General features: G+C 53.2%; 17 protein-coding genes across 17 annotated transcripts; 10 read left to right on the top strand and 7 right to left on the bottom strand.

The window, feature by feature from the left end:
• Nucleotides 1-56: 56 nt before the first annotated feature.
• On the bottom strand, nt 57-1,010 carry OSTLU_14317 (predicted protein; the record flags this gene model as incomplete). The annotated part of the gene is made up of 1 exon (XM_001416186.1): nt 57-1,010. One exon carries the CDS (start codon nt 1,008-1,010, stop codon nt 57-59), a length of 954 nt encoding a protein of 317 aa, XP_001416223.1.
• A 60-nt stretch (nt 1,011-1,070) lies between these two features.
• Nucleotides 1,071-2,276, bottom strand: OSTLU_30208 (predicted protein; the record flags this gene model as incomplete). The annotated part of the gene is made up of 1 exon (XM_001416185.1): nt 1,071-2,276. The coding sequence occupies one exon, from the start codon at nt 2,274-2,276 to the stop codon at nt 1,071-1,073; it is 1,206 nt and encodes a 401-aa protein (XP_001416222.1).
• An 892-nt stretch (nt 2,277-3,168) lies between these two features.
• On the top strand, nt 3,169-4,146 carry OSTLU_30207 (predicted protein; the record flags this gene model as incomplete). The annotated part of the gene is made up of 1 exon (XM_001416437.1): nt 3,169-4,146. The coding sequence occupies one exon, from the start codon at nt 3,169-3,171 to the stop codon at nt 4,144-4,146; it is 978 nt and encodes a 325-aa protein (XP_001416474.1).
• A 633-nt stretch (nt 4,147-4,779) lies between these two features.
• On the top strand, nt 4,780-9,912 carry OSTLU_30206 (predicted protein; the record flags this gene model as incomplete). Its single annotated transcript, XM_001416436.1, has 1 exon — nt 4,780-9,912. One exon carries the CDS (start codon nt 4,780-4,782, stop codon nt 9,910-9,912), a length of 5,133 nt encoding a protein of 1,710 aa, XP_001416473.1.
• A 100-nt stretch (nt 9,913-10,012) lies between these two features.
• OSTLU_14315 (predicted protein) lies at nt 10,013-10,603 on the bottom strand (the record flags this gene model as incomplete). Its single annotated transcript, XM_001416184.1, has 1 exon — nt 10,013-10,603. The coding sequence occupies one exon, from the start codon at nt 10,601-10,603 to the stop codon at nt 10,013-10,015; it is 591 nt and encodes a 196-aa protein (XP_001416221.1).
• Nucleotides 10,604-11,005: 402 nt separating this feature from the next.
• On the top strand, nt 11,006-12,677 carry OSTLU_30204 (predicted protein; the record flags this gene model as incomplete). Its single annotated transcript, XM_001416435.1, has 2 exons — nt 11,006-11,062; nt 11,112-12,677. Exon 2 carries the CDS (start codon nt 11,181-11,183, stop codon nt 12,675-12,677), a length of 1,497 nt encoding a protein of 498 aa, XP_001416472.1. The 5' UTR covers nt 11,006-11,062; nt 11,112-11,180.
• Nucleotides 12,678-13,202: 525 nt separating this feature from the next.
• On the top strand, nt 13,203-13,736 carry OSTLU_36487 (predicted protein; the record flags this gene model as incomplete). The annotated part of the gene is made up of 1 exon (XM_001416434.1): nt 13,203-13,736. A coding segment is annotated over one exon (534 nt), but the record flags the coding sequence as incomplete, so codon positions are not given.
• A 114-nt stretch (nt 13,737-13,850) lies between these two features.
• OSTLU_8086 (predicted protein) lies at nt 13,851-14,192 on the top strand (the record flags this gene model as incomplete). The annotated part of the gene is made up of 1 exon (XM_001416433.1): nt 13,851-14,192. A coding segment is annotated over one exon (342 nt), but the record flags the coding sequence as incomplete, so codon positions are not given.
• A 2,030-nt stretch (nt 14,193-16,222) lies between these two features.
• On the top strand, nt 16,223-17,491 carry OSTLU_35878 (predicted protein; the record flags this gene model as incomplete). Its single annotated transcript, XM_001416432.1, has 1 exon — nt 16,223-17,491. One exon carries the CDS (start codon nt 16,223-16,225, stop codon nt 17,489-17,491), a length of 1,269 nt encoding a protein of 422 aa, XP_001416469.1.
• Nucleotides 17,492-17,910: 419 nt separating this feature from the next.
• Rpl35p (ribosomal protein L35, chloroplast precursor) lies at nt 17,911-18,486 on the top strand (the record flags this gene model as incomplete). Its single annotated transcript, XM_001416431.1, has 2 exons — nt 17,911-18,150; nt 18,337-18,486. 2 exons carry the CDS (start codon nt 17,911-17,913, stop codon nt 18,484-18,486), a joined length of 390 nt encoding a protein of 129 aa, XP_001416468.1.
• A 167-nt stretch (nt 18,487-18,653) lies between these two features.
• On the bottom strand, nt 18,654-20,024 carry OSTLU_24121 (predicted protein; the record flags this gene model as incomplete). Its single annotated transcript, XM_001416183.1, has 1 exon — nt 18,654-20,024. The coding sequence occupies exon 1, from the start codon at nt 19,905-19,907 to the stop codon at nt 18,654-18,656; it is 1,254 nt and encodes a 417-aa protein (XP_001416220.1). The 5' UTR covers nt 19,908-20,024.
• Nucleotides 20,025-20,202: 178 nt separating this feature from the next.
• OSTLU_30199 (predicted protein) lies at nt 20,203-20,361 on the bottom strand (the record flags this gene model as incomplete). Its single annotated transcript, XM_001416182.1, has 1 exon — nt 20,203-20,361. The coding sequence occupies one exon, from the start codon at nt 20,359-20,361 to the stop codon at nt 20,203-20,205; it is 159 nt and encodes a 52-aa protein (XP_001416219.1).
• Nucleotides 20,362-20,554: 193 nt separating this feature from the next.
• OSTLU_4684 (predicted protein) lies at nt 20,555-21,040 on the top strand (the record flags this gene model as incomplete). Its single annotated transcript, XM_001416430.1, has 1 exon — nt 20,555-21,040. A coding segment is annotated over one exon (486 nt), but the record flags the coding sequence as incomplete, so codon positions are not given.
• A 412-nt stretch (nt 21,041-21,452) lies between these two features.
• On the bottom strand, nt 21,453-22,931 carry OSTLU_30197 (predicted protein). Its single transcript, XM_001416181.1, has 3 exons — nt 22,824-22,931; nt 22,690-22,776; nt 21,453-22,636 (listed from the first exon to the last, which is right to left on the bottom strand). The coding sequence occupies exons 1-3, from the start codon at nt 22,839-22,841 to the stop codon at nt 21,506-21,508; spliced, it is 1,236 nt and encodes a 411-aa protein (XP_001416218.1). The 5' UTR covers nt 22,842-22,931; the 3' UTR covers nt 21,453-21,505.
• Nucleotides 22,932-22,943: 12 nt separating this feature from the next.
• OSTLU_30196 (predicted protein) lies at nt 22,944-23,198 on the top strand (the record flags this gene model as incomplete). Its single annotated transcript, XM_001416429.1, has 1 exon — nt 22,944-23,198. One exon carries the CDS (start codon nt 22,944-22,946, stop codon nt 23,196-23,198), a length of 255 nt encoding a protein of 84 aa, XP_001416466.1.
• Nucleotides 23,199-23,319: 121 nt separating this feature from the next.
• OSTLU_24119 (predicted protein) lies at nt 23,320-24,873 on the bottom strand (the record flags this gene model as incomplete). Its single annotated transcript, XM_001416180.1, has 6 exons — nt 23,320-24,008; nt 24,126-24,220; nt 24,273-24,422; nt 24,473-24,599; nt 24,661-24,805; nt 24,854-24,873. The coding sequence occupies 6 exons, from the start codon at nt 24,871-24,873 to the stop codon at nt 23,937-23,939; spliced, it is 609 nt and encodes a 202-aa protein (XP_001416217.1). The 3' UTR covers nt 23,320-23,936.
• Nucleotides 24,874-25,238: 365 nt separating this feature from the next.
• Nucleotides 25,239-26,984, top strand: OSTLU_48819 (predicted protein). The gene is made up of 4 exons (XM_001416428.1): nt 25,239-25,348; nt 25,444-25,616; nt 25,664-25,889; nt 25,967-26,984. The coding sequence occupies exons 1-4, from the start codon at nt 25,276-25,278 to the stop codon at nt 26,155-26,157; spliced, it is 663 nt and encodes a 220-aa protein (XP_001416465.1). The 5' UTR covers nt 25,239-25,275; the 3' UTR covers nt 26,158-26,984.
• The last annotated feature ends 925 nt before the right edge of the window (nt 26,985-27,909 follow it).

Below are 27,909 nucleotides of genomic sequence, written 5' to 3'. Positions count from 1 at the left end.
TAAACTTCGTCTTCGCGGTGAGCGTATGCTGTGTTGCAACGTTGGGAACGCTGCGTTTAGTCTTGGCGTGAAAAAGCTCGACCGAGGACGCGATATGTGCTCACGAACACCGACGCCGCGGCGGCGATGAAGATGACGGCGGCGACGTCGCGCGCCGCCTCCTCTCTCAAAGACGGTTTGGCCCGCCCGCTCGAATTGCGATCCAATAACTCGTAGCAAGCACGATGGCCGGATGTTCGTCCGGCTCGCGCAACGTCGCGCGCTTGGTTTGTGTTCAGTTCCCTGCCGCCATTTTCGAGGATGAACTGCGCCATGTGAAACGCACCAGTACTCGCCGCGACGACGAGATAATTAGGGTTCCACCTGAACGCTGGCGCCGACTGCAACGCTTGAAATATCTCAATAAAGTCATTTCCTTGGGCGGCGACTGCGTTCGCGCATCTCTCGATATCCGCCGCTGTGAAGTCCTCGCCGCTGACGGCGACGCAGAATCTCAGACAATTCAGATGGCCTCGTTCACCGGCGTTCAACATCGCCGACGCCTTAATAGGCGCGCCGTACGAATGCGCGAGTCGCAGGCATCCCAATTGACCGCCCGCGGCCGCTGCGCTCGTCGTGCGCTCGTCGACGAGATCTTTCATGAAATCGGTGATGAAACGAGCGTTTCCGGTGAAGGCAGCCACCGCAGCCATCGACGCTTCGTCAAAGCCGGGTGACTTATTCTGCCACAAAAACATCAGGATGCCGTAATCGTCGACGCGAATAGCGGCGCGTAGACATTCGGCCGATAACCACGCGCCTTCTTCGTGACAGATGCGCAGCGCGCGCAAGTTTCGCATCTCTACCGCGAGCACCGCGGCGTCGTGCCGTTCCTCGGCCTTGAGAGCCCGAATGACGTGCTGCAGATCCCTATCGACGCCGTTCAAGCCGAACGCGCGAACTAGATCCATGAACTGACTGCTTCGAATGGGACCGCGCCTTTGCGCATAGGTAGGTGCAATCGCGGGCATGGCGCGCGTGCGTCTGTGCCGTCCAACTGTCACAACTCCAAAAACAGAACGACATGACTGCTACGGCTGGTCAAACTCGTACAGGTGGAAAGGACAAGCTTTCTGAAGCATGGCGACGACGCATCGACGCGCGTCGAACCCATCATCGCTCGCTTCGCTAAGCATTGTGATGCGTATGGACTGCACGCCATCCGACCGACGCTTGCACTTAATTCGACCCGTCGCGCGCACGAAGGCGATGGCTCGAGCGCCTTGGCCCACGCGTTCGACTTCTGCGACGACGTCTTCGCGAATTGCGGATACGTCGCCCGGTGCCGCGCGAAAGACGACGGGTGCCTGACCTTCTTGCGCAAGCAATACTTCCACCATGACAAAGTGCAAAGCCAAATCTTGTAGTTCCCCGTTATCGTTCTCAAAGACAAACGCGTCGCCCTTGTCGTCGTCAAAGCTGGCTAATTCGCATTCGGTGAAAAACGATCCCTCCACGACCGTGGTCACGAGTCGATCGTCGCATCTTCGTCTTCTGTACATCATTTTCTCATCCACCCAGTTCTGCACCAGAACTCTCGCCAGCGCGTGTTCGCCGGGAAGCGCGATCTCGCCGAAAGGAATGGCGTCGTCGTCGTCGCCGCCCCTCGGATCGGCGAAGGCGCGCTCTGGCGACAGTCGCGCTGCGAGGTAATCAACGTGAAACCATCGCGCGTCTGCGAGTTCGCCGTCGATCATCTTCGGTTCTGGCGGCATTTTCAACGGCCCTAGACGTTCCGGCGCGACATCGGCGCGAAATCCCATCATCAACTGGTTCGGAAACGGCCACGGTTGACTCGCGATGTACTCCACCGACGACGCGTCGACGACGATGGATGCCTCCTCCAGCGCCTCGCGCGCGACGCACGCCTCCAAACTCTCGCTCCCCTCGACGAACCCCGCGAGTAAAGAGTAAAAGTTCTTGGGCCATTTCGCATTTCGTCCGAGCAAAACGTAATTACCGCAGGTGATCAGCGCCAAACAGCACGGCATCAACTCGGGATACGCGCTCCGCCCGCACTCGCGACACGTCGCCTTACTCCCACCCTTTACGATTTTCGGCCTCGCCGCGCCGCAATTTCGACAAAACTTTTGTCTCCCGCCCCATCCAATCAGCGCCGCGCCGTTCGCGACGATCGCCGCGTCGATCTCGTCCTCGAAACTCGCCGTCGCTCGCTTGACGTTTTTCATCGCGAACCTCGTCCCCGCCGGCGCCGCCGCCTCGAACGCCGCTCGCATCGCGCGCTCTCCCGCCTCCCCCCCCCGAAGCACCATCGCGAACACCCCTCGTTTTCCCCGTCTCAGGTCTCTCCCGACGTACACCGCGCTCGCCGCGTCGTCGAAATCCGCCCTCGCGTCCCCGTCCCGCAGCGTCGCCGTCGGCGCGTACGCCGCCTCCCACCCCTCACCGTCCCTCGACGCGCACAGCACCTCGCTCCCGCTCGCCGAGCACGCGAACGCGACCGACCCACGCTCGCGCGCGATCGCGTCGCCCCTCCCGGCGCGTCCCGCGGCGTCGCCGTCGACGCGCGCGTGGCCGTCGTACCGCAGCGTCGTGCGCTCGACCGCCGTTCGCGGATTTTCCCGCGCCCGCGCTCTCGATCGCGCGCCCGCGTTCGACGCCGCGCGCGTCGCACCGCGTCGCACCGCGCGCGCTCGCGCCGCGCTCGCGCCGCGCATCGCGCGCGCGTGTGCGGATTCAAACCGCGTCCCGGTCGTCGTCCCGGTCGTCGCTGAATCGCGTCGTCACCGCGCGACGCCGCGCGCGCGATCGCCATACGCGATGCGACGCGATGCGAACGATCGCGGCGCGCCGCCGACGCCGCTCGACGTGCCGCCGCGCGCGACGGAGACGATCCTGTCCGTCGCCGCGCGATGCATCCTGAGCGGCAGCGACGGCGTCACCGCGCGCGAGGTCGCGGACGCGCTGACGAAGATGACGTGCGAGCGCGCGCGGAAGTCGCTGATGGAGGGCGACGTCGATCACGCGCGCGAGCGGAGCGCGTACGAGGCGATGCGAGCGGCGGCGGGGAGGGACGGGAACGGGGGGTGGACGACGAGGACGAGCGCGAGCGGGACGAAGCGGACGGACGCGGAGGACGCGTTGGGGGCGACGGCGACGCGAGAGGAGATGCGAGAGACGATATTTGATTTCCCTGGGCGCGAGTACAGGCCGCCGAGGTCGTGGTTGGGGACGGGGGGGGAGGCGCGGAAGGGGAAGGAACGGCGGCGACGCGCGCCGCACGCGAGCGTGCGGGAGGTGCTGCGGATGTGTCGGGAGACGCAGGGCGCGGACGAGGCGCCGAGGGAGAAGGTGTTCGGGGAAGCGGCGGCGTCGCCGGAAAAGCGACGGGCGCCGCGGACGGCGAATCCGTTGGCGGAGTTGGCGGAGAAGGAGAGGGCGCGCGCGGAGGCCAAGGCGAAGTCAACCGCCGAGGGCGCGGGCGGCAAGACGGCGGCGGCGACGACGGTGGTGAAGAAGAGACGAAAGGATTTAGCGAACGAAAAGGCTGGGAATCACTTGGCGCTCGTGAGTTGGATCGGCGAAGGGAAGAAGGATGGCGTCAGGCGCGATAGAACGTTTTACGAAGGCTTCCGTCGCGAGGGCGTCGAGTTCAGAAACGGCGACTGCGTCTACTGCCTCCCCGAGCGCACGACGGAGAACATGTACTTGGCTCAAATCCAGCGATGCTTCGAGGACGACGATAAATCGATGATGATCGAGTGCTGTTGGTTCATGACGCAAGACGAGGTGCGCGCGTGGGGCGGCGACCTTCCGCCGTCGACCGAGCCCGAAGAAATCTTCCTCGGCACCTCCGTGGACGTCAACCCGATCGCCGCGCTCGAGGGTTTGGCTCCGGTTATGACCCACGACGCTTTCACCGCGCCCGCGCCCGCGCCCGCGTCCGCGTCCGCGCGCGCGTCCTCCGACGACCTCGAGCGTCGTCTCTTCGCTCGCAAGTGTTACGTCCCCGTGCGCGGTTACGACGCCAAGAGCAAGAATCCCGCCCAGCGCAAATCCGGCGCGTTCCACCCGCTCGATCACGTCCCGGGTCGCGGTTTCGTCGTTCTCTGGCCCTCTTCCAAGAAGAAGAAGCGCAAGCGTTAGCAGAATTGTGTAATCGAATCGTCGCTCGTCGGCGTCGGCGTCGGCTTCCCGCCAAAACTCGAGTTCAAACCACCCGCGATCGTCACACCGCGACGCCATGGGTACCGCGCGCGCGACGCACCCGCGGTTCACCGCGATCGGTCCGGGTGAACATCACCTCGCGGTCTGCGGCGCGCTGCCGAGCGTCGACGCCTCGCACGTCGCGCTCGCGGCGTCCGACGACGTCGAACGCGATGGCGAGCGATGGTCGACGGATGCGACGCTCGAAGGCGACGATGAGGGCTCCGTGGCGCTCGCGCGAGCGATCGGCGCGCTGCTGGAGACGTGTGATGTGTCGTACCTGTGCGTCGAGCGAAGCGAGGCGCGCGCGATGACGGAAGGGGGACGGATGCGATTGGCGAGGCGAGGCGAGCGAGCGAGCGAGCGAGCGAGCGACTGACGGACGGACGACGCGCGAAACGACGATGCGATAGGTCGACGACGCTGATGCGAGCGAAACGAAAATATGCGAAAACAGACGCGGTGCACTGCCCGATGACGGCGAAGATCGTGGAGGCGATGGGAGACGAGGCGTGCGTGACGGTTCGAGCGAACGCGACGCTGCCCGCGGCGGCGACGAACGCGTCGACGGGGATGATTCAGGGTAGCGCGGACGCGATGGAGGATGGAGAGGATGACGTCGGGCGATCGAGGGGTAAAGAAGTCGCGCGTGCGATCGCGGCGCCGCAGAGTGTCATGACGACGACGGAGTTGGTGACGTCGATAGACGGCGAGGCGCTGGTGGCAGACTTTGTGCGCGCGGCGGAAGATTTGTGCGACAGGATTGAATTGGATGATGAAGACGCGAGCGCTGGCGACGACATGGACGACGCATCTGGCGCCGTGATGCTGAGCGAACTTCGCGACTTTAGCTCGAGATGTGAATTGTTGCGAGAACGCGGGTTGTTGAAGGGCGTCGGGAAACGAGATTTAGTCAAGACGCTGTCAATGTTGGAGCGAGTCGCAAAGAGCGCGAACGAAACGTTGATCGCCGCGAACGCGCAGTACAGAGGTGCCGACGCACAGCGTGTGTTGAAATCGTTGGAAGCTATCGGGGCGTACTTTGTCATATTGGCGGCGACGGACATGCCGAAGGAGATTTATCGCGAGGAAGGCATCGACGAGATGATCGAGTGCGCGAGGCAACACTTGGTGCGGAATGTCTTCGTCTTTTACGATGCCGGCATGTGGAACGTTCATCGCGGCAGTGACGAAGACGGAGATGACGTCGAGCAAGATGGGAAAAAGAAGACACCGGCCAGCAAGAGTAAGGGCGTCTCGGCGCCGCCGCCGCCCTCATCGTCGAAGAAATCAGGCAGCGGGGGATACAAGGTAGCAAAAATGTTGGGGGCGAAAATAGGCGTCATTTTCACGCACTTGGCCAATTTGATTTCCCTCCTCGCACTTCCAGATGCGACGGTACTGCAGCTGACGTCTTTGGCGTTCTCGGCGTTCGAAATTGAGGACGTGAGCTTTGTGCAACTCAAGTCCGTCGAACTCGTGTCGAGCATTTTTACGCAATACTCTGAGCACAGAGGCTTCGTCGTGGACAATATTCTGTCGTCTCTCATGAAACTTCCGACTGAGGGGCGTAGCGTGCGATGTTTTAACGTCCCAGGCGAAGACTCAGTGCAAATCCAAGTCTTGCTCGCTCTGTTGATGCAGTGTTTCCAAGCCACGGTGGAATTTTCCGACGACGAAGCGACAATGCCCAAGGCGGATAAAGAAGGTGAAATGACGACAGACGTGCACGCGCGTGCGTTTGGATCGGCGTTTTACTGGACGAACTACTTTTGGAAAGATTTGCTGACGAGGTGGCCGAAGGTGAAAGCGGCGGAACACGAGCGTCAGATACGCGCGGTGATCCACAACGCTCTCGTGGACGCGCTCACATGCAGAAACCTTCCCGAATGGCCCGTGGCAAACTTGCTTGTGCTCAATCTCGCCGGGAACCTGCTCGGGTCTGCCGGTCTGCAGTGCAAAGACTCCAAGATTCGCGAGATTGCGCTCGATTTCCTTGGTCAAATCGCATCAAAACTTCGCGCTGACTCGAAAGCAGTAGAGGAGGATGCGTTCTGGCGCGAGTTGCCACGCGCGGAGGATTTAGAATTTACGTCAAACGCCGAGACGCTGCACGAAAAAGCGGTCATGTTTGCTCATCAAGACGCAGCGCGCGTTCGAACTCGAGTCGACGCGCAAACGGAAAGTGCGTTGGTGCAGGCCGACGAGGCGAGTGCGGATATTTTTGCGATGGAATCGATTATCGCGCGCTATTTGGCAGAGAACAATCGAGGCCCGTCTTCAACGACGTTTACTCGCGACGACGACGCGGATGAAGACGACGAAAATGGCGCAGCACCGCGTGAAGGCGCGAGGATGTCGGACGATACGGCGTCTCATTCGCGTGTGACGCTCAACACTTCCGCAGTATCGTACCATTTGTGTCAGTTTGCGCGGGACGCTGAGCGCGCGGGCGTCGGTTTTCGTCAAGAAGTCGTCGCTGGCGGTTCGCGGGCGATGTACGCAGCTCTGCACGCTAGCATGGTGCGAGTCGCGGACACTGCGAAAAAGGCTACAAATGGCTCGCTGGCTGGACTTCCGCGCGAGCTCGCCAAGTCTTTGTGTCTTCAACTCAACGCTCGACGACCGTTGGCAAGACAGCTCGACGTGCTCGTGCAGCGCGTGACGGCTATGCTCGATGACGCGAGCGTCTTGGTGCGCACATCAGCGACAAGAGCAATCGGTGGTATCGTGAACGAAGACCCGAAACTGTTAGAGTCTCCGGATATCGTTCGCGCGCTGAAAATCCGATTGAAAGATACGGGATCGTCCGTGCGAGCCGCCGTGGTGGATGTCATCGGCAGACAGATGGTGCGAAACGTCAGTCTTGCCGAAAAGTACTACGACTTGATTGAAGACCGCGTATCCGACGTCGGTGTATCTGTGCGCAAGCGCGTGGTTTCCACCCTGCAAGAATGCCTGCGTAATCCTGACTTTACTAAAGCGGATAAGGCGATGCAAGTGTTGGCGTTTCGCATACTGGATGAAGAAGAAACGATCCGTTCGCACGTTGTGAAGATTTTTCGCGAGCTTTGGTTTTCACCGGTTGCATTGGAAGACGAAGCCGACGATGAACACGATGACGACGAAGATGATGGGGACGGAAACAATGGCAGTGATGACGAAGACGCATCTACGGCGCACTTAGCCACCGTTGGGCATGATGGTATCGAGGATAATGATCCAATCGCGATTCGCGCGCGGCAAATGGTCTCCGTCGCTTGGGGCGTCTACCGACTCGTTTCCCGAAGCGGCAAACAAAAGCTTCCTTTACTTCCCACGTTTCCGGTCGTTGCGATCATCAGCGCGGTGCTGTATCCGAGCGAAGACGAGAAGGTTGATGCATGGGTCAATGTTCGCGGTATGCGAAAGGTAGCGAAGCGTTTATCGGTGCAGGTGTTGCACGCGCTCATCGAGAGCGAATCCGACGAGCAAAGTCGCGCGCCAAACGGTGAACGAGTCAAATCGAACGGAGCACACAATGGCGTGGTCGTGAAAGACGAGCCGGGCACGTCGAAGTCGGTGCCGATGAGCGTCAAGTACGCACTCGGTCTCCACATTCTGACCGTCGTCGATCCGTGTCTCTGCCTTCCGAAACGCGACCCATCGTATTTCGCCGTGGCGCTCCAGCCGTATCTGAAGCGGGTCGACGACGACGCGCCTTTCGTCGGTGAGAAGCTCCAGTGCTGCATGTCCGTCGTGCATATTGTTGCGAAACACGCTGGTCGTCTTCCAGCGCCGATTGCGAAAGAGATCGAACGAGACTTGCGCATCCTCTTACTCCGCCATCACGACAAAGCTGTCATTTATTACGCGTGTAAGACGTTGTGCGCCGTGGCGGAGACTCGCGGCGGTAAGGATAGTGGAACGATGTCTATGCTGAAACGATTCGTTGCCATCGTCATCGAATCCATATCTAGTGATGAAGCGTTGAGCGTTCAGAACAAATCGCACTGCGCGCGTTCGCTGTACGTATTGGGTAATATTGCGCGATTTGGAGCCGACGTCGTGGACGCGGCCGTCGAAAATGGTGAATGCGATATCTCGATTCAGGATCTTCTTCGAGTCTTCCGCAAGACCCTGGAGTCTCAGCCTGCAGAAGAGTACGATCTCACTCGTGGAGCGCTCGGGGCGTGCGGAGACTTGTTCGTCGCTCGACCAGAACTCATGTTTAATCGCGACGGCGGTTTCGGCAAAGGAAGCTTTGATTCCATCATGCGAGCCGCGTTGGCATCCAGCGCCGAGCGTGGCTTGAAGGAGCAGGCGCTGACGAATCTCAGCGAGCTCATTCGAGAGGAAGAATTTCGTATGACTGCGACGAGTGGATCGGCGGCGGCCAATGAAGTCAACGCTTCCACTAAGGCTTCGGTGCTCAAGTCGGCGCAAAAGCGCTCGCGAGACGCGGAAAAATTGCAAGTCGTCAACGGCCAGAGTGATCGTTCTATCGCCGGCGGTATCGCGCAACGATATTGGACAGATGTTTTAGCGCTTTGCGTCGACTCCGCGTACAGCGTGCGGTTGAAAGGCTTGCATTTAGTCGAGGTGGTCCTTCGTCAAGGCTTGGTTCACCCGGCAAGCGCGTTCCCCACGCTCATCGCGCTACAAATCGACCCAGTGCCGAGCGTTAAGCGTCTCGCGCGTAAGCTCCTGAAGGCGCAAGTTCAACGACACGGTGACTTTTTTGAGCATCAGCTCACTCACGGCGTCGAGCTTGCGTACTCTTTCAAGAAGCGTCTGGAAACGGCGGCTAGAAGAAGCGAAAGCGGGCAAAAGAAAATCGCCGACGCCTCGGACGGTTTCGCGTTTGTCTACAGCTTGGTGAACTCGTCTAGAACGTCCCGAAACGCGTTCTTGAACACTCTTTTGCGTCGGTTTGAAACCACGAGCGGATCGTCCGATGCGCTATTCTTGCGATTCCTAGCGAGCGTCGTCACCGAGCTTCCGTTCACATCAGTGGATGAGACTCTCTACGTCGTCTTTCAGCTCAATCGCGTCATATCGCTCAAGGGCGGCTTGTTGCTCGAACAGCTCACGAAGGGCGTGGAAGCGTCGGCGGCCAAGGCGGACGATGCGGTGCCAGATAACGAATTCAAGAGCGACGTCGAACTCGCGTGTGCGCTGAGCGTCGTTTTGTTGCTCAAATCTCACGTCAAGAAGGCGTACGAGTTGTCCGACGCTCGCGTGGCGTCGTACGTCCCCACGGAGGCGACGAGAAACGCAGAAGTCGTGAAATTCGACGATACCGTGAAATTTGAGACCGGTATTGTCGACGCAACCGCTGGACAATCCTACGGCTCGGCTCGGCGCGCGGTCGACACGTTCCGCGATCTCATGACTCGCGACGCGAGCGATTTCGCCGAAGACATGTTCAAAGAAACGGCGACGAAGCGAGGCCGGAAGCGCGCGACGAAGACGCAGGCCGACGCCGACGCCGACGCCGAGGCGACTCCGGGGACTCCAGCGAGCCGACGTCGACGTCGCGCAGCCGTCGTGGTGGACGACGACGACGACGAAGAGGAAGACGAAGACGACGACCAGGACGAAAACGACGAAGACGCCTCGCTGCCGGGCTTGCGCTCCGCGGGCGTGACGACGTCGAAAAAGCGCGCCGTCAACTCCGCGCAAAAGGCGGCGAAACCGGCGTCGAAGAAACGATTAAAATTTTAGGACGCGCGCGCGCCTCGAGCGAGGCGACGAACGAAGAAACGATACGATTAGCGAAACGTGAATAGCCACCGGTACGATTTATCGATTACACGCGTCCCGTTCACCGCGCCGACGCCGACCCTCTCTCCCGCGTCGACGCCGCGACGTAACACGCTCGACACACGGGCGCGTACTTATCCCTCCCTCCCACGCGCACCACGTCCTCGCTCGCCTCGACGCGTCGACTGAATAAACTCTCGTCTCCGCACTCCGCGCACGTCCCTCTCAATCGCGTCACCGTGTCGCACAGCGGAATCAAATCCAACACCCCCCCGAACCTCTCCCGCCTGTAATCCCCGTCCAACCCGCACACGTACACCGTCTGTCCCAGCTCCTCCGCGCACCGTCGCGCGAACGGCGCCAAGTCTCCCATGAATTGCGCCTCGTCCACCGCGACGACGTCCGCCGCGTCGCACGCCGCCGCGTCCGCGCCCAGTCCCGCCGCGTCCAGCGTCCGCACCGCGCGCACCCTTCCGCCGTCGTCGCTCGCGTCGAACCGCACGCGCTTCCCGTCGTGCGCGATCAGCGCGTCGCGCGCGTCCTCGCCGAACCGCTCGACGTCGAGCTCGGATTTGATCACGAACACCGTCCGTCCGCGCGCGCGCTCGCGCTCGACGCATCGCATCAGGTGCGTCGTCTTGCCCGCGAACATCGGTCCGCAGATGACGTGCACGCGCCCGCGCGCGCGCGCGCGCCGCGCGTCGTCCGCGTCGCGCGCGCGCGCGGACGACGACGCGGACGACGACGACGACGCGCGCGCGACGGCGCCGCGTCCGCGCGCGCGCGCGCGCGACGGCGTCGCCGTCGTCGTCGTCGTCGCGGTCGCGGTCGAGGTCGACATCGATCGGCGTCGCGGACGGCGCGGACGGCGCGGGCGCGCGCGCGCGCGCGCGGACGCGGGCGCGCGCGGGGTCGCGCGGCGGTGTCGCGCGGTCGTAAATGTGCGCATTGTGGGCGTTTTGAGCCCATGTACAGAGGCGTGAAAATTTAGACTCGACGCGCGGCGGAGGGGCGCCGCGGCGTCGCGTCGAGCGGCGCAGTTCGCGGTGTGAAAACGCTATACGCATCGCCACTGGACTGAATCGTAGACACAAAGACTGTGCGCATCATGGTACGATAATAAGTAAGCACAAACGCACTGCCTTGACAAGTTTGAATAGGAGCCACTGAGCAGCAGGAAGAGAGTTGGCTTCGAGGAGTATCCCGCCAGCAAACTGGCGAGGACTTCTATGCATGCCTACTATGGTATAGAAAATTCTGCAAATTTGTGGACTGACAAATTTTCTCCGAGAGTACTCGCAGACTTGGTCGGAAATAGTAGCGCCATCGCTACTCTCCGAACTTGGCTCTCAAACTGGCCAGGGAATCAAGCCACAGGAAAAGCTTCAAAAGTGTCGACCCGAAAAGCAATACTCATAAGTGGAGCGCCTGGAATTGGCAAGACCACGAGTGCCATCCTTATTTGCCGAGAACTTGGATTTCAAACGATGAACGTAAACGCAAGCGATTCAAGAGGTAAGACTGGAGCAGTAAGTGATGGGATAGCGGGAACATTGGCGAGTACTGTTCGAGAGTTTGTAACTAATCGTAACATCGGTATTGATGGTTTGCGATCAACAAAGACTGCACTGATCATGGATGAAGTAGATGGTATGGCTGGTGGCGATCGGGGTGGTATCTCGGAGTTGATAGAAGTCATCAAACACACGCGCATTCCCATCATATGCATCTGCAACGACCGATATTCACAAAAACTAAAGACTCTTGCAAACTATTGTGTCGATTTACCTTTCCAACGGCCAAATAAGCTCCAGCTCCGAAAGTACTTGAATCAAATTGTAGCCTCACAACGCTTGGATGTTGATAGCGACGCAGTTGATGCTCTCATAGAAGCAAACAACAATGACCTTCGATCCAGTATCAACCAGCTACAACTATGGGGCATGAGCTCGAAGCATCACGGAAGGAATGAAATTTCGAAAAAAGATGTCGCCACAAGTGTTTTTCAAGCAATAGATGTTCTTTTTCGTCCAAGCCCATTAAAAACACTCGATGAGAGGCTTAATCTGGTTTTCCAGCACTCAGACATGATCCCTCTGTTCGTTCAAGAAAACTATGCGTGTATGCGCCCGCGAGACAGTACAAACGAGTTGCAAAGAATTGTGCACGTTGCTGCGGCATCGTCACGTGTAGCAGAAGGAGATGTGTTTGCGACGACAATAAACAAGACACAAAACTGGACCATGATGCCTCCTGCGAACATAGTTTCATGTGTCCTGCCAACCTCTGCCGTCAGAGGCTCAAGAGAAACATTTGGTCAGGCTGAACGCCACACTCATCGATTCCCAAGTCTCTTGGGGAAGTTGTCGTCAAAGTCAAAATCGCAGCGGCTGTTATCAGAGTTGTATCAACATTTTCGATCAAGTGGTAGGAGCTGCAGCACTCAACTTGAGTTTTGCCTCTGGTACGCTTCTTTGACAAAACGGTTGCTCACTCGTCCGCTTTTTAGTCAAGCTCGAGGGGGTAAAGAACTAGATGGTATACCAGACGTCCTGAATTTGATGCAAACCTACAACTTTACGCGCGGCGACTGGGCGAATATTCAAGAGATAACGGGGCTCTCTGGCAAGGGGCCTACCTTTGAGAATCCGAATACGCAAATACCTACGAACGTGAAATCGACTTTTACACGAAGCTGCAAGCGTGAACTTCAATTTAGTGATTAGAACGACGGCAGAGCTAGTTTGTACAATGAAAATTGCAATATTACAGGAGACTTAAGGCCAGATTGGATATCCTTTCCTGTTCACAGAGAAGTTGTCTCCATACGATTTAGGGCGATGTACGCCTCGAACTCCCGGTAAGATCGCAGTATGAGAATAAGTATTAGAACTCGGTGTCGTGCGGACAAATTCTGCACGAACAAATTCTGCACGACCCGAACGTCCCGACGGGCAGCGTCACTCGTTTAATGCTCGACAACATGTCCGTGGAGGACATGACCGCCGCCGTGCGTCTCATCGACGGCAGAGTCGACACCGAGGCGTCGGGTAACGTCACCCTAGACACCGTCCACGCCATCGGCCAAACAGGCGTGACGTACATATCCAGCGGTGCGCTCACGCACAGCGTCACCGCGTTAGATATTTCGCTCAACATTGATGTGTTCGGCGATGCGGGACGCGAAGGCGTCGCTGCGTGACTTTTCGAGCGACGATTTCGATCGCGTGCGGTGGATTAACGAGCAAACGATGACGATATGCGGGGACATTCACGGGCAGTTTTACGATTTGTTGGAACTGTTTAAAGTCGGCGGCGACTGCCCGGATACAAACTATTTGTTCATGGGGGACTTCGTCGATCGCGGGTTTTACAGCGTGGAGACGTTTTTGTTGCTCCTGGCGCTGAAGGTGAGGTACCCGGATCGAATGTATCTCATTCGGGGGAATCACGAGTGTCGACAGATCACGCAGGTGTACGGGTTTTACGACGAGTGTTTGCGCAAATACGGGAGCGTCAACGTGTGGCGATATTGCACGGATGTGTTCGATTACCTTTCGTTGTCTGCGCTCATAGATAACAAGATATTTTGCGTGCACGGGGGGTTGTCCCCGAGCATCACGACGATCGATCAGATTCGAACGATCGATCGTAAACAAGAGGTGCCGCACGAAGGCGCGATGTGCGATTTGCTTTGGAGCGACCCCGAGGACGTCTCCGGCTGGGGGCTTTCCCCTCGAGGGGCGGGGTATTTGTTCGGCGACGACGTGTGCACGTCGTTGAACGTAAACGCAAGCGATTCAAGAGGTAAGACTGGAGCAGTAAGTGATGGGATAGCGGGAACATTGGCGAGTACTGTTCGAGAGTTTGTAACTAATCGTAACATCGGTATTGATGGTTTGCGATCAACAAAGACTGCACTGATCATGGATGAAGTAGATGGTATGGCTGGTGGCGATCGGGGTGGTATCTCGGAGTTGATAGAAGTCATCAAACACACGCGCATTCCCATCATATGCATCTGCAACGACCGATATTCACAAAAACTAAAGACTCTTGCAAACTATTGTGTCGATTTACCTTTCCAACGGCCAAATAAGCTCCAGCTCCGAAAGTACTTGAATCAAATTGTAGCCTCACAACGCTTGGATGTTGATAGCGACGCAGTTGATGCTCTCATAGAAGCAAACAACAATGACCTTCGATCCAGTATCAACCAGCTACAACTATGGGGCATGAGCTCGAAGCATCACGGAAGGAATGAAATTTCGAAAAAAGATGTCGCCACAAGTGTTTTTCAAGCAATAGATGTTCTTTTTCGTCCAAGCCCATTAAAAACACTCGATGAGAGGCTTAATCTGGTTTTCCAGCACTCAGACATGATCCCTCTGTTCGTTCAAGAAAACTATGCGTGTATGCGCCCGCGAGACAGTACAAACGAGTTGCAAAGAATTGTGCACGTTGCTGCGGCATCGTCACGTGTAGCAGAAGGAGATGTGTTTGCGACGACAATAAACAAGACACAAAACTGGACCATGATGCCTCCTGCGAACATAGTTTCATGTGTCCTGCCAACCTCTGCCGTCAGAGGCTCAAGAGAAACATTTGGTCAGGCTGAACGCCACACTCATCGATTCCCAAGTCTCTTGGGGAAGTTGTCGTCAAAGTCAAAATCGCAGCGGCTGTTATCAGAGTTGTATCAACATTTTCGATCAAGTGGTAGGAGCTGCAGCACTCAACTTGAGTTTTGCCTCTGGTACGCTTCTTTGACAAAACGGTTGCTCACTCGTCCGCTTTTTAGTCAAGCTCGAGGGGGTAAAGAACTAGATGGTATACCAGACGTCCTGAATTTGATGCAAACCTACAACTTTACGCGCGGCGACTGGGCGAATATTCAAGAGATAACGGGGCTCTCTGGCAAGGGGCCTACCTTTGAGAATCCGAATACGCAAATACCTACGAACGTGAAATCGACTTTTACACGAAGCTGCAAGCGTGAACTTCAATTTAGTGATTAGAACGACGGCAGAGCTAGTTTGTACAATGAAAATTGCAATATTACAGGAGACTTAAGGCCAGATTGGATATCCTTTCCTGTTCACAGAGAAGTTGTCTCCATACGATTTAGGGCGATGTACGCCTCGAACTCCCGGTAAGATCGCAGTATGAGAATAAGTATTAGAACTCGGTGTCGTGCGGACAAATTCTGCTTCGTACGTGCTATCGCGCAAAGTACTAACGTCGGTAACACGTCCCGGTAGAGAACTCAGCTTGGTGGACGGTCCGCTTATCCAGCCATTTAATGCGTTTGACCACTTTGCTATGGGCGAGCAGCGGTGCCAATTCGACTTTGCACGTTCGTTTGAAGCCTTGCATACACTAACCGCATCGAGCGGATGAGTCTACGTCGAAGACTTGAGAATTATCAGAGAGTGAAGGGAATACGTACGAAATAAGAGCGGCCCGTACTAGCTGTAGCTTCGATGAGTCGACAGATACTTTTGAAATTGGCCGACAACCGCGAGTTCATCGAGCCTACACAGTTTAGCTGCATATCTCTCAGTGCCACTTGCGCTTCAACCGCGGCTGGGTGCGACTTGGGCGGAGTGAAAGCACGGCGAGTTACTTTCGTGTTTACAGATAGCTCGGTAGTCATCATCAAATCACAGGGGAAACCAATTCTTTTTTACGTAACGCGGTATGTTTTTCACAATGAACAATCCAACTCGAGCGTTTTGAGTTTCCGCTATCCTGTGGGTTAAATCTAGTATGAAAACCGAAAAAATGGAGCCGCGCGCCAACGTCGGCCGAACAAACCCTCAGTGTGAAGCTTTCACGTCCGCCGCAATTGAACGCTTCGAGTTCGGACCGGAACGTCGGGCAGTGTGATCTTGAGGTACGCCCATCGATCGGTGTGTTTGCAGAGTGCCGCAAACGCGCGTCGCGTCATCCGCTGAGGATCACTATTTCCTTATCTATTTCACTTCGTCAACGTTATCTCCATACGTGCGGTGCGCCAGGCACCAAAGCCGACGCAAATTGCGGACTATCGTTCCTCCGCGATGATGTGTGCACATGCACACGATTACTGACTCTAGAAATGCGCCCATTCGCAATCGCAGGCAACTTCTCCTACCACAAAGAAATCTCAAGCGGCATATAATTGACGGCGATGAACTCTTTGGCAAGTAGGCAACCAACGCACAATATCTTACGCGCGACCCCTAGATCATCATGTCGGAGATCAAAATGTCGTTCCGCCGTTATTGCGATGGCACGTGAGACTGATCCGAAGAAAAGAGTCGTGATTACGGGAATGGGGTTATGTTCTGTGTTTGGTAACGACTACACCGCATACTACGATAAGCTTCTTTCTGGACAAAGTGGCGTTGCGCCGATCGATCGATTCGATACGAGTGACTTTCCAACGAAATTCGCTGCACAAATTCGCAATTTCGACAGCGAGGGTTACATCGACAAGAAAAACGATAGACGACTTGACGACTGTCTTCGTTATGCTCTCGTGTCTGGTAACAAAGCTTTGGAAGATGCAGGTCTGGATGCTGCCGCACTCGAAAACCTCGATAAACAACGCGTCGGTGTTCTCGTTGGCAGCGGTATGGGTGGCCTCACTGTTTTCCAGGATGGTGTGAAAGCACTCGTGGAGAAGGGGCCGAAGAAGATAACTCCATTTTTCATTCCTTATGCCATCACAAACATGGGCGGTGCAATGCTTGCTATTGAAAAAGGTTTTATGGGACCGAATTATTCTATCTCGACCGCCTGCGCAACGGCAAATTACGCCTTTCACGCGGCAGCCAATCACATCAGGAACGGCGACGCAGAAATCATGATCGCCGGTGGCTCTGAAGCACCCATCATTCCTGTTGGTCTGGGTGGTTTCGTCGCTTGTCGAGCTCTCAGCCAAAATAATGATGATCCGGAGGGGGCCTCTCGACCCTGGGACAAGTCTAGAGATGGATTCGTGATGGGTGAAGGTGCTGGTGTCCTCATCATGGAGACGTTGGAAAGCGCAAAGAAGCGTGGTGCTCGCATCCACGCAGAGTATCTTGGTGGAGCCATCACCTGTGACGCGCATCATATGACTGATCCACGAGCCGATGGTCTTGGAGTATCCACGTGCATAGAGCTTTCCATCAAGGATGCTGGTATCTCCGTGTCAGATATAAACTACATCAACGCACACGCCACCTCAACTCTTGTCGGCGACGTCGCAGAAGTCAACGCTGTTCGCAAGGTATTCAAAGACGTACAAAATGTCAAAATGAATGCAACCAAATCAATGATCGGACATTGTCTCGGTGCTGCAGGGGGGATGGAAGCCATCGCTTGTATCATGGCGATAAAGACTGGCATGCTGCATCCGACTCTGAACCAAAACGAACTGGAACCGATAGTTGAAGGGATCGATACGTGTGCAAACGAAAAGAAGGCGCACACGGTTACCGCCGCCATTAGTAATTCCTTTGGTTTCGGTGGCCACAATTCTTGCGTTATATTTGCACCCTTTGAAGACTAAGGTACTGAGGGTGACGGGGCAACGCGTTCTACAAAGTGCATTTTATGAACTACTTTTTTGAAGAAAAGTGCTCGGTCGCAGTCACGAAATCAAGATGGCCGTTGAATTATGCTAAACGACGATATAAACTTTCTCTCCAAAGCCAATCGCAGCCTAATGAAAGTAGTGCGCCTCGCGCACAAGAACTTGTAGAACTTGTTGAAAGTGAGAATTTCTTTAATTTCTTGGTTACATCCATACAATATTGCTTAGATCGCCATGCAAGCATCATGACGATATATCATATCATTCATCTCATAAAAAGGCGAGGGACCCTATCATCGTGTCGCGCTATCCGTGGAAACCCTGAAGCGCCACTCTACTTCGTCGTTACGCGAGCGCGCGCGACCGAGCGCTTGTCGACTCTCAAACAGCTGACAATGATTTCATTTCAGTCGGCTGCAACCATACCGCGACTTACGGGCGCAAAGGCAGCGCACACGGCGCGGAGTCAAACAGGGTCTAATCGCGCGCTTACGTTTTGCAGTTCCCTTGTTGGAACACGCGTCGTGGCGAAGCCGCGTGGTGAACCAGAGCGAAAACAGTTTTTTGTTGCGGCATCTAAAATGAAAACCCGCAAAGCTGCAGCGAAGCGATACAAAGTTACCGCAAGTGGCAAGGTACGCACCCGTTCGCGTTAGACCGTCCACAGTCATTCGTGCCACGGTTTAGTCTGCGTTTTCAGAGATGAAACGATCGCCACAAACGGATCGAAAATCGAAAATCGAAAATGCATCTACTTCATTCGTTTCGTGAGGGGAACTGAGGACTAACCCAGAATCTTCTCGCTTTGGAATTTCGTCTAGGTTTTGCACAGGAGACCAGGAAAAGCGCACTTGAACGGCCCTAAACCAACCACCAGAAAGGCACGGCTGAGTCACTTGCGGCAGGTTGGCACGTCGCAACTTTCGCTGGTAGCGGCTACCATGCCATACTCGAAAATTAAACGCGTGTGAACGTGACCATCACTTTGACATAGAGCAGTAGAACGATATAAGAACACTCCACCAACTTTCGACGTTACATGTCTTTCTTCAGACGTAATCGCGTAAGCCCTTCTCCAAAATGAATAATACTACGCGGGGCGATCAACATGCATATCAGCACTATTCCGCACTCTGATCTATCTTACAAGTATTAGCTGATTCTCAGGCGTTACCCAAACATTAGTATACTCCTCCAAGCTTACGTCGAAACCGCGCTCTTTGCACCATAGAACACGAGCTGTGTTGAGAATCAGCTTTACGTATCGCCCTACGCGTAGTTTATCATTGCTACTAAGGGTTCGGCACGCATCCATATCCTCAGTGTGAATCGCAAAATCAGAACTGAATCCGTGGGACGTGCAACCAGTAGACAGTGTGGTTGCCCAGCTCGTCATACGTATGAGATAGCCAAAATCCGTCTCGCTGAAGCCGAGTGTTTCAAGAAACGGTGTATTGACGAAAGAAGACCATTTACAAGCGTGGTGACAACATGGAGCAATTGCCAATCCTCTGAACGTGACTGTACTATCTTTCAGATAAGATAATGCACACTTTAAAGCGAAATCAGTAGCTTCACCGCACAAGTGTTTACCCACGATGGTCACTTCCGATTTATTCAATAGAGAGACTTTATACAAATCCAGATCCTTGATGTCAATGAGCAAACGCCTCAGCTCACTTTGATGACGAAGGAATCTATCCGCCTTGAAGCGATGTGAACGACGGTCGACAAGTAATAGCTTTGAGAACGGCCATGTTTTCATGATCTCTGCTGAAAGATACGCACGTCCGGAGCAAAGCTCAACAAGTGCACTATTAGTACTAAGATCAAAGACGTCTCGAACTTTTTGCACGGCCTCTGCTATGGCGACACGCTGTAGCGCTTCCGATTCACTTGTCCGCTGTGGGACGTGTACACTATGCATGGTCTTGCCGTCATCGTGTGAGCTGCTCGAACGTCTACTCAAGTAAGACGAGCATTTTGGTTCGGCTTGACTAATTTTATCGAGCAGAAGAGCGAGTTGCGTGCCTGAGAGTTCGCGCAAGCTTACTGTTTTGTCTACCACCGTCTCTTTGGCACTGTTGATATCTTTCCAAAAGTAAATCTCATTTGTAATCTGCTGTTCTTTCAAGCGAACGGGGCACTTTCTTAAATGAGCGTCTACCCTATCACTAGCAATTTTTGTTTTGCACTTTGGACAGAAAGCAAAAATATACTCCGACTGTTCTGTGGGTAGGTGGTGAACGCAGAACGAATGCCCAGCTTTTGCCATCAATCCACAAAACCTTTGCTTGGAAGAGATAAAGCGTGCGCAATATGGATGTCTATAGATTGTTCCATTTTCTACAGCGTTGGAGCCAAGTTGCTCCCTTTCTCCGCAAACCGACATGGCGCTTTCACAACACAGCTGGACACATATGACTGAACAAGATGTGTACAGGATATCAGCTTACGTCACACAATCTGCGAGACGACGGGAGGTTCTATGCGAAGACATCGACGCAGCGTGCACAAAACTTTGACGTTCCTCTCGCCCCAAAGCGACCTCGGCAACTGCGTTTAGTACACATTTGCCGAGGTCGCTCGCAACGCAAGTTCGATGATCGCACGCAAATTAAATTATCATGCACTTAATGCGACGCGTTTACTACATGTAAAAAACTGCAGCCGACCGAGGTGTTAAATCAACTGCATGAAAAACTGTTCAGTAACTGAACTTCAGTACAGTTGAAATTTAAACACAAAGATGACGCGAGCAGTGCGAACGGCAGTGTAACCTGGTACCAAGTGCGGACGCAAACTGTTGAAGCAACCGCAAGTTTAACAGACGGCGTCGGCCACATGCGCTGATCGATGGAGTACAAGTGTGCGCGCGTACTGACCATGAGCTGTGAAGGCATAACGTCACTGAAGATATCGAACGACGGTAAAAGGTAGGCAAATCCCTCAATACTCCGATGTAATAGATTATGATTTAATTGGCCCAGGGTAGTACTAGGTTTGGTGAACGGCAGTTGCAGCATTCGATGTATAGGCACGGGTGAGCGACTCGAGAATTTCAGGGGACACTTGAGAGCTATTGCTGACTGTTGCTGGTCCACTGATGATAAATTTGTAGTCACGTGTTCAGATGACGGTCTAGTCCTCTTATGGCAAGCCTCGGGGGCGACATGCTTACAAGCTTACAGAGGACATGTTTCTGCAGTGCTATGTTGTTGTATAAACGCGCTGAGTACGATAATTGCTAGTGGTTCGATTGATGAAACTATTCGACTTTGGAACGTTGCTTCTGGAGGATGTGTAGCTGTTATACCTGCTCACGCAGACCCCGTCACGGGCGTGCAATTCGCCAGAGATGGCTCATTTCTAGTAAGTTCCAGTTATGATGGCAGCTGCCGCTTGTGGGACGTCCATACGTGTGGTTGTATTCGTACACTGCGACGAAGTGGTCTATCACCCATCACACGTCTTGCATTTGCACCTACAAGTTCCTCTATCCTTCTGGGCACACTTGATAGAAGGCTACTTAGTAGTGTTTCTGTCTTCACATCAGATGTAGATGAGCTTGAGTATTTGGATACAACTTTACATTTCGCTGGGTGTGTGGGTTGTAGCGAAAATTGTGTGTTCACGGTGATTGGCTCACGAGCTGGTACGTGTAGTGCATGGGAGTCAGATGCGAATAAAAACAGCTTTAAAGAAATCAAACTAATGACGCGCGACAATCAAGAATCAGCTGAACTGTGCGAAACTTGTTTAGCGGACTGTACGGCGGATGGGATTAATATTGTCTTGTGTGATCAAAAGTCGATATTTTTGTATAAGAGGCGAGCTTGTCCGCAGTAGAGCTGAACTGCAATAGTGACTTTGAATGGTGGTCAAAAGTAGAAACTAGAACATACCAATATGATTATTATTAAAAACAGTCGCAGTACAGTGTGATTTGTACACTCGATCGGATCAAAAAAACTGCAAAACTGTCAGCAATTATTCGTCCAGCTTTCTCTTCTTCTCTTTCTTCTCTTTCTTCTCTTTCTTCTCTTTCTTCTCCTTTATCATCTCTTTTCCCGTATTTGCGCCGTCGGATGCAATAATCGACGCTCCTAATTTCTGTGATTTATCGGTGCTTGTTTGTTTCTTATTCTGCGCGTTGGGACCCAGACCCCAACGTCTTGGATAAGTGTCTCTTTCCATTACCACTCGCTTGACCTTAGCAACGCTGCCATGGTCGCAAGTCGCCATAACAGCAGTTGTCATTTCAGCTATGCCGATTGCGATAGCTTCGCCCTTCGTTGTCATCAGAACGCACTCATCCCCAACCTCGATGCCAGCTTCATATCTTAATAAACCAGGAATCATGAGCTTGGCACCGTAACAAATTGCATTTATGGCGGAGTCCTTCACAACAACCCGCTTGTAGTTCGTCAACAAAACCTCGAGCGGCATAACAACGCGTCTAATGTAATGATCATCTTTCAAGTTGTCACACACCCACATAGCATCTAGCACGTCGTGCATGGTCGCGAGGTTCTTTGACTCTGAGCAGATTCCAGAGCGAACTCGGCGTAACTCTTGCATGTGACCACCAACTCCCAATAGTAATCCAAGATGCACACATAAAGTACGAACGTAAGTGCCTGCTTCACATGATACCCAGAAAACAACAAGATTCCTGGCCTCATCAAACTCATGAAGTTTACTATCATAGATAGTTCGAATGCGCAACTGTCTTTTGACAGCTGAAATTAACGGTGGCCGTTGAAAAAGTGCGCCGGTAAGAGTTTCAATACCGCGTTCAACAGCACTCTTACCACCTGTCGGCGCTGAATGCAATCGACAAACGCACACGTACTCCTTGCCTGCACCCTGTTGAGACTTTACCAGGCGCGTGGCACGATCAATGCAGACAATGAGTGAACCAGTAACTTTTGGGTCGAGTGTACCACTATGTCCAGTTTTTTCAACCCTTAGGATGCGCTTCAACCATGCAACTACCTCATGCGAAGAAGGATTGGCGGGCTTGTCTAAATTGATGACCCCGTAACGTAGATACTCTGCCAGTGGTCGTCGCAGTGGAGAGCTTCCACACGGAATTGGAGTGTAGTGACCAGTTCGTACCTACAGATACCCTCTAAGAACACTTGCAAAGAACACGTAATATTGATACGTACCATCAACTTGTCATAATTCTTTAGCAGAAGCGGCCATGCAGACGTATCGAGCGTATGGTTGGCACTTTCGGGTTCGATTTTCAGGTCCTACTTAGCGTTCAATTGCCGAAAATTATAAATACGACTCAACGAACCTTTTCTGTTTGGCCCATGTAGTTGGATGCGCTCCTTACGTGGTTCGATCGATCGAAAGAATGTTTCGTTCCTTTCAATTCGACCCGGGTTGGACGGCCGAAAGCGTCTGTACGCGTGTGATGCGCCGCCATCAAGGGTGCAAAAAAAACAAGGGTAACCGCGTGTTTTGCTTCGAACACACTTGCGGAAGCGTATTTAATTCGGCGTTTGTCTTGTCAATACATGCTGCTGTTCAGACGCCGAATGTCACGTACATTCAGATGTTTTCCTCTATTCATTCATTCGAGTCAAACCCCTTAACCACTCGGGCACGTCCGCATTTGTTCAGTGCGCGGACGGCAGGATTCGAACCTGCGCAGGCAGAGCCTATTTGATTGCTGTGGGAGCGACAATAACTACCGTCGTAGCTGTGGAACATTGTAGCTATATGAACAACACGTAGTTGACTCGTCATAAGAAGTCGCGCGCCTGAACGCACGCGCTACGCCCTGCTTCGGCACTATCACGCTCGGTCGCAAACGAGTTTTTACGCAGCCGTTGTCGCTATTATTTCGTGGCGCACGCGCTCATCGAAGGAAGACGTAATTACAAGCGTGGTCAGAAACGTAAAACCTGTGCGACAAGCAAACTATTGGCGACTGAGTTCACGCAGAACGAAAACGAGAGTCACGAGTGCATCGTATGAAGTTTTCTAGCCGTCTGCATGTTGGAGGGCTTGCTCCAGATGTCACAGTGGACGAAATCAGTAGGCGTCTTGCACCTTTTGGGGACGTAGTTTCTGTGGACATCAAGCTCGACAAGTTCAGTACGGAGCCGCAGCAGTGTCGAGGATTTGCTTTTGTAGATTTGACTGTTTCACAAGAAAGTGAGATTGATCGTTGTATGTCGGTGCTCAATCATTGCAGATGGAAAGGTAGAAAGTTAGTTGTGTCGCGTGCAACACCGCACTACACTGAGAGCCAAAGACAGACAGATGCACAACGTGTAGAATAGTCGATGTTGACTCGAACGTCGACTGTTCTGCGTTCACCGAAAGTATAAATTTCGTGCTGGTTACTTGTACTAGTATTCGTATTACACGTGTGCAACAACTTACTACACTGGGCTCCGAATCAAGTTGTAGAAACTGTTCGGCAAACAAGGCTAGCTGCAGCACTTTGACTTGGGGTGCAGGCCATCTTCAGCTGCGGCAATTTGAATATTACGCCTATTTGACACTTCTTCGCCATCGGGCGGGCGAGCCTAACATGTATCAAGATTATTAAGCTGTATTGGATGTTGGGAATGGTGAGAAGACACACCTTCGAGACCACATCATACACCCTCCCGAGAGAATCAATGAACGCGTGCTCAACATTTGTTGCGTTAAGTGCAGAAGTTTCGATGAACATGAGGCCTAATTGTACGTAGTGGGCGGAACGATCATATGATGATAGAGGCGAGAATACCTTCTTTCTCTGCGAATTGTTGTGCGGTAGCCGCTTCGGTAACCCTTAAGTGCTCAAGATCGCATTTATTGCCGACAAGCATTATGACAATACTTGCATCCGCGTGATCACGCAACTCGCTCAGCCACTTTTCTATATTGTCATACGTATCTGAGAAATGGATCAGAACTGATCCACGCATCAAAATCATAAGAGCTTACCCCCACTGGTCACATCGTAAACTAGCAAGGCGCCAACTGCCCCTCTATAATATGCACTGGTAATTGCACGATAGCGCTCTTGCCCCGCAGTGTCCCATATTTGAGCCTTTATGATCTTGTTTTGTAGCTGTAGATGTGATGGCAGGATGAATCAACCTCGAAGTGTAAAAGTTTGCCACACAGCTCACCTCAATCGTCCGAGTTGCAAACTCTACGCCTATGGTCGACTTCGACTCGAGACAAAACTCGTTCCGGGTGAACCTTGAAAGCAAGTTTGACTTGCCCACGCCAGAATCGCCCACGAGCACAATCTTGAATAGGTAATCGTAGCTGCTGTAAGTTTAGACCTTTAAACACCGCGTGCTATTCAAATCAACATACTCATCAGTTTCTCCGGACATTCTGGGGGAGGCAACCGGACGGTATTTCAGCTGGTCACGTGTTGTGTATGAACTAGATAAAATGTGCTGCAATTGTACGCTGCGCCGCGCGCGTTGAAGTGGTGCCCTGGCGAGTGCGTGTAGCGGAGATCCTCGCGACTTCGGATCTCGAGCGCTCGTATCGTCCAATGAATATATAGGCGTTTCAAGTTCATAAGTATACGTATCGTGAAAGTACATTTCTCAAAATACATCACAGCCACTGCGGCAAATCAACAAACCGACAAACCCAACAATGTTCCCCCCAGTTTGCGCAGCGACTCGACCTGAAAAATCAAGACAACTTCGCAACACACGTATACACCGGAATATTCAATACGTCGCACGGCGCTGCGGGCTCTACTTTAAAAGAGAGATATTGAGATGGCGTCACAAGTCTCCGAAGAATTCCACACCTTGTATGTGAACAACTTGAACGAAAAAGTTCCGAAGCAAGGTACGATGTATGGAGGAACGTCAGCATTCTAGTGCGCCACCGGACGGAATATCATGAATGCGTCAACGGTTCGATTCTCACATTTTCCTTAACAGAATTACGAGCTGCACTACATGCAGTATTTTCTCCATTCGGGAAGGTTTTAGACATAGTAACGGCAAACACATATAGACTACGAGGACAAGCTTGGATTGTATACGACACATCCATGGATGCAAATAATGCAATGCAGTCATTACAGAGCTTCCCATTTTATGATAAACCAATGGTACGTAGCAAGCCATATTTCATGACTTTGACTTACGCGTTCACAAGAAAATTGTGGTTGCGAACACCACATCAGACGCAATCCGCCGACGCAGAGGCGAGCATATCGAACGCGATGGAGCAGTTCGATTGAGTAGAAAAGTAGAAAACCAAGAACGGGAGCGTTTGCGTAGAAAAAACGCAACTGCTGAGAATGCCACAAGACATGAGCCAAAAGCAATGGATGGTATGAAGCGCCCTCCCAGCACACGTATAGCTGTGCAGGGACTGCCAGGTAAGTCAAACGGTCGAAGATCTATCTTTATTCAATTGAACCGAGAAGACACATATTTTACATTTTCGCTATCGTAGGTGCAACGACGACACACATGTTGGCATTACTCTTTCAGCAGTTCTCTGGCTACAAAGACGCTACTATGACGCGTGAATCAGGCGACGGCGAGGTTGAATTTGATACCACGGCAAATGCCGTAGCTGCGCTAAATGGGTTACAAGGATTTCGATTGAACGCGAACCATTCGTTGACACTATCGTTTGCCTGAGCCCTGAGTGACTGGGATATCCTTCCAAGTGAAGAGAGCCTCAACAGGCTTTTTAATATTTGCCACTTGGCACTCAAGTGCCAAGTTGGCAAGGTTAGTGCTTTGTCTATTGGCACGTTAGATCCATGTCAAGATTTGCGAATCATGCCACTGAAATAAGGAATCAATTTGTCTGATTAACCCCAAACAATAATTAGCCTCACCTGAATGAGCCTACGTTGTCCATTACTCTCGTCTTCTTTCTGCGTCAATAGCTCCCCTTTTGTGAGCTCTAAGTTCTCTTCGAATGTCTGGATGACATCATCCGCGATATCTCCCTCCGGTACCCACATATCATCAACGTCTGATCTAGTATTAGTACATGGTGTTTAATATAAGCTTGCAGCCTCACCGTCGATCCATCTCACCAGGTATTCAGCAGTGCCGTTTGACAAGCGCTTTGAAAGTAGCGCGACAGGGACAATCTCTTCATATATATGGGCCTCTATGGCAGATAACATTGACTCTAGTGCCACTCTGCGCGAATACGTCGTCGTTGTTACTGGCGTATTCGAAAGAAGGGTCTGCACTAGTCCTTGCACCTTTGAGTGAATAGATAAGAAGCAAGAAAGTGCACTAAGTGTGTCGAGCGTACCGAGCGACCTGTGTTATCCTCGAGTTCTGCATCAGCTCCTGCACTAAGTAAGCACCGTAGGGAGTCGAGTCTCATGTACCCAGCAGCGAGGTGCGCAGCCGTGTAGCCATCGACGTCCTAAGATTCTGAGATCAAATTAGAAATAATTAAAATGGGCAGCATACCTGGGCGTTTACATCTGCGCCTTCTTTCAACAGTCGGTCAAGAACGAATGTGTCGCCAACCCCTGCAAGAAAATGAATGGGGCTAGACAGTATTTATTTTAGATGCGCTTCACTTTTCCATCAGCAATATACCTTCTCTGTTTTGAGTCCTTGGAGTGCAGCAAAGTCCCGGAGCTTGTACTCAAGAACTTCTCTAGGGTAGCTTGGTCACCCTGGTTATGGTTTCTTTCAGGATAATGCTGGCATCATTTGCGGGCTGGTTTACGCACCTGTCGACACGCGTTCCACCACTCTAGACCGTACTGACTCCTCAAATCGTCGGCTACACATTCGTTGGGCAGCCTACAACTGTGTTAGTGTCAAGTCGAAACAGCAGTACGTGACATCACCATACTCTCGTCTCGTCTTCGAGGCTCACGAGATATTGAATGCCAAGAGTACCTTCACGCTGTAATACTCGAACACCGTCAACAGATCGAGCCTGCTGCGTTCCCGCCACTACGCTTAGCAAGTTTGCACTGGTACCCTGTGTCATGTGCGTGTCGATGAGTGAGTTTGACTTCATATTCACGGCGTTAGAAACGTACCGAAAGAGATTGGGTCGTACTGCTACGTCGGGTGTTGGATCGCACTGATCTCATGGACATCTTCAACTCTGTTTGACTTGATGAAAGCCTGGCTACGCGCGGTGCAGATATGCACATCGTCGCTGCTTATCCGAACACAGGAAGCCCGTGCAGCCGCGGCGGGTTCGAGTACTACAGTCAATCGTCGGAAACTTTGAGACGAAGTCAGAGCAGAGGGTATAACGTGATACGGGCAGCACCGGCAACTGTCACGTGAAACGAGGGTCTGGCTAAACGCAACAGAACCCGCACATTTACCGCGAGGCCGAGATTTGACAAAGTTCGGGTTTGTTTACGCGCGAGCATATTGTATCACTAATAAGTCACC

The sequence above is a fragment of the Ostreococcus lucimarinus genome, chromosome 2, assembly GCF_000092065.1.
Source record: "Ostreococcus lucimarinus CCE9901 chromosome 2, complete sequence".
NCBI lineage: Eukaryota > Viridiplantae > Chlorophyta > Mamiellophyceae > Mamiellales > Bathycoccaceae > Ostreococcus > Ostreococcus sp. 'lucimarinus'.
This window is presented reverse-complemented; position numbering and strand designations above follow the sequence as displayed.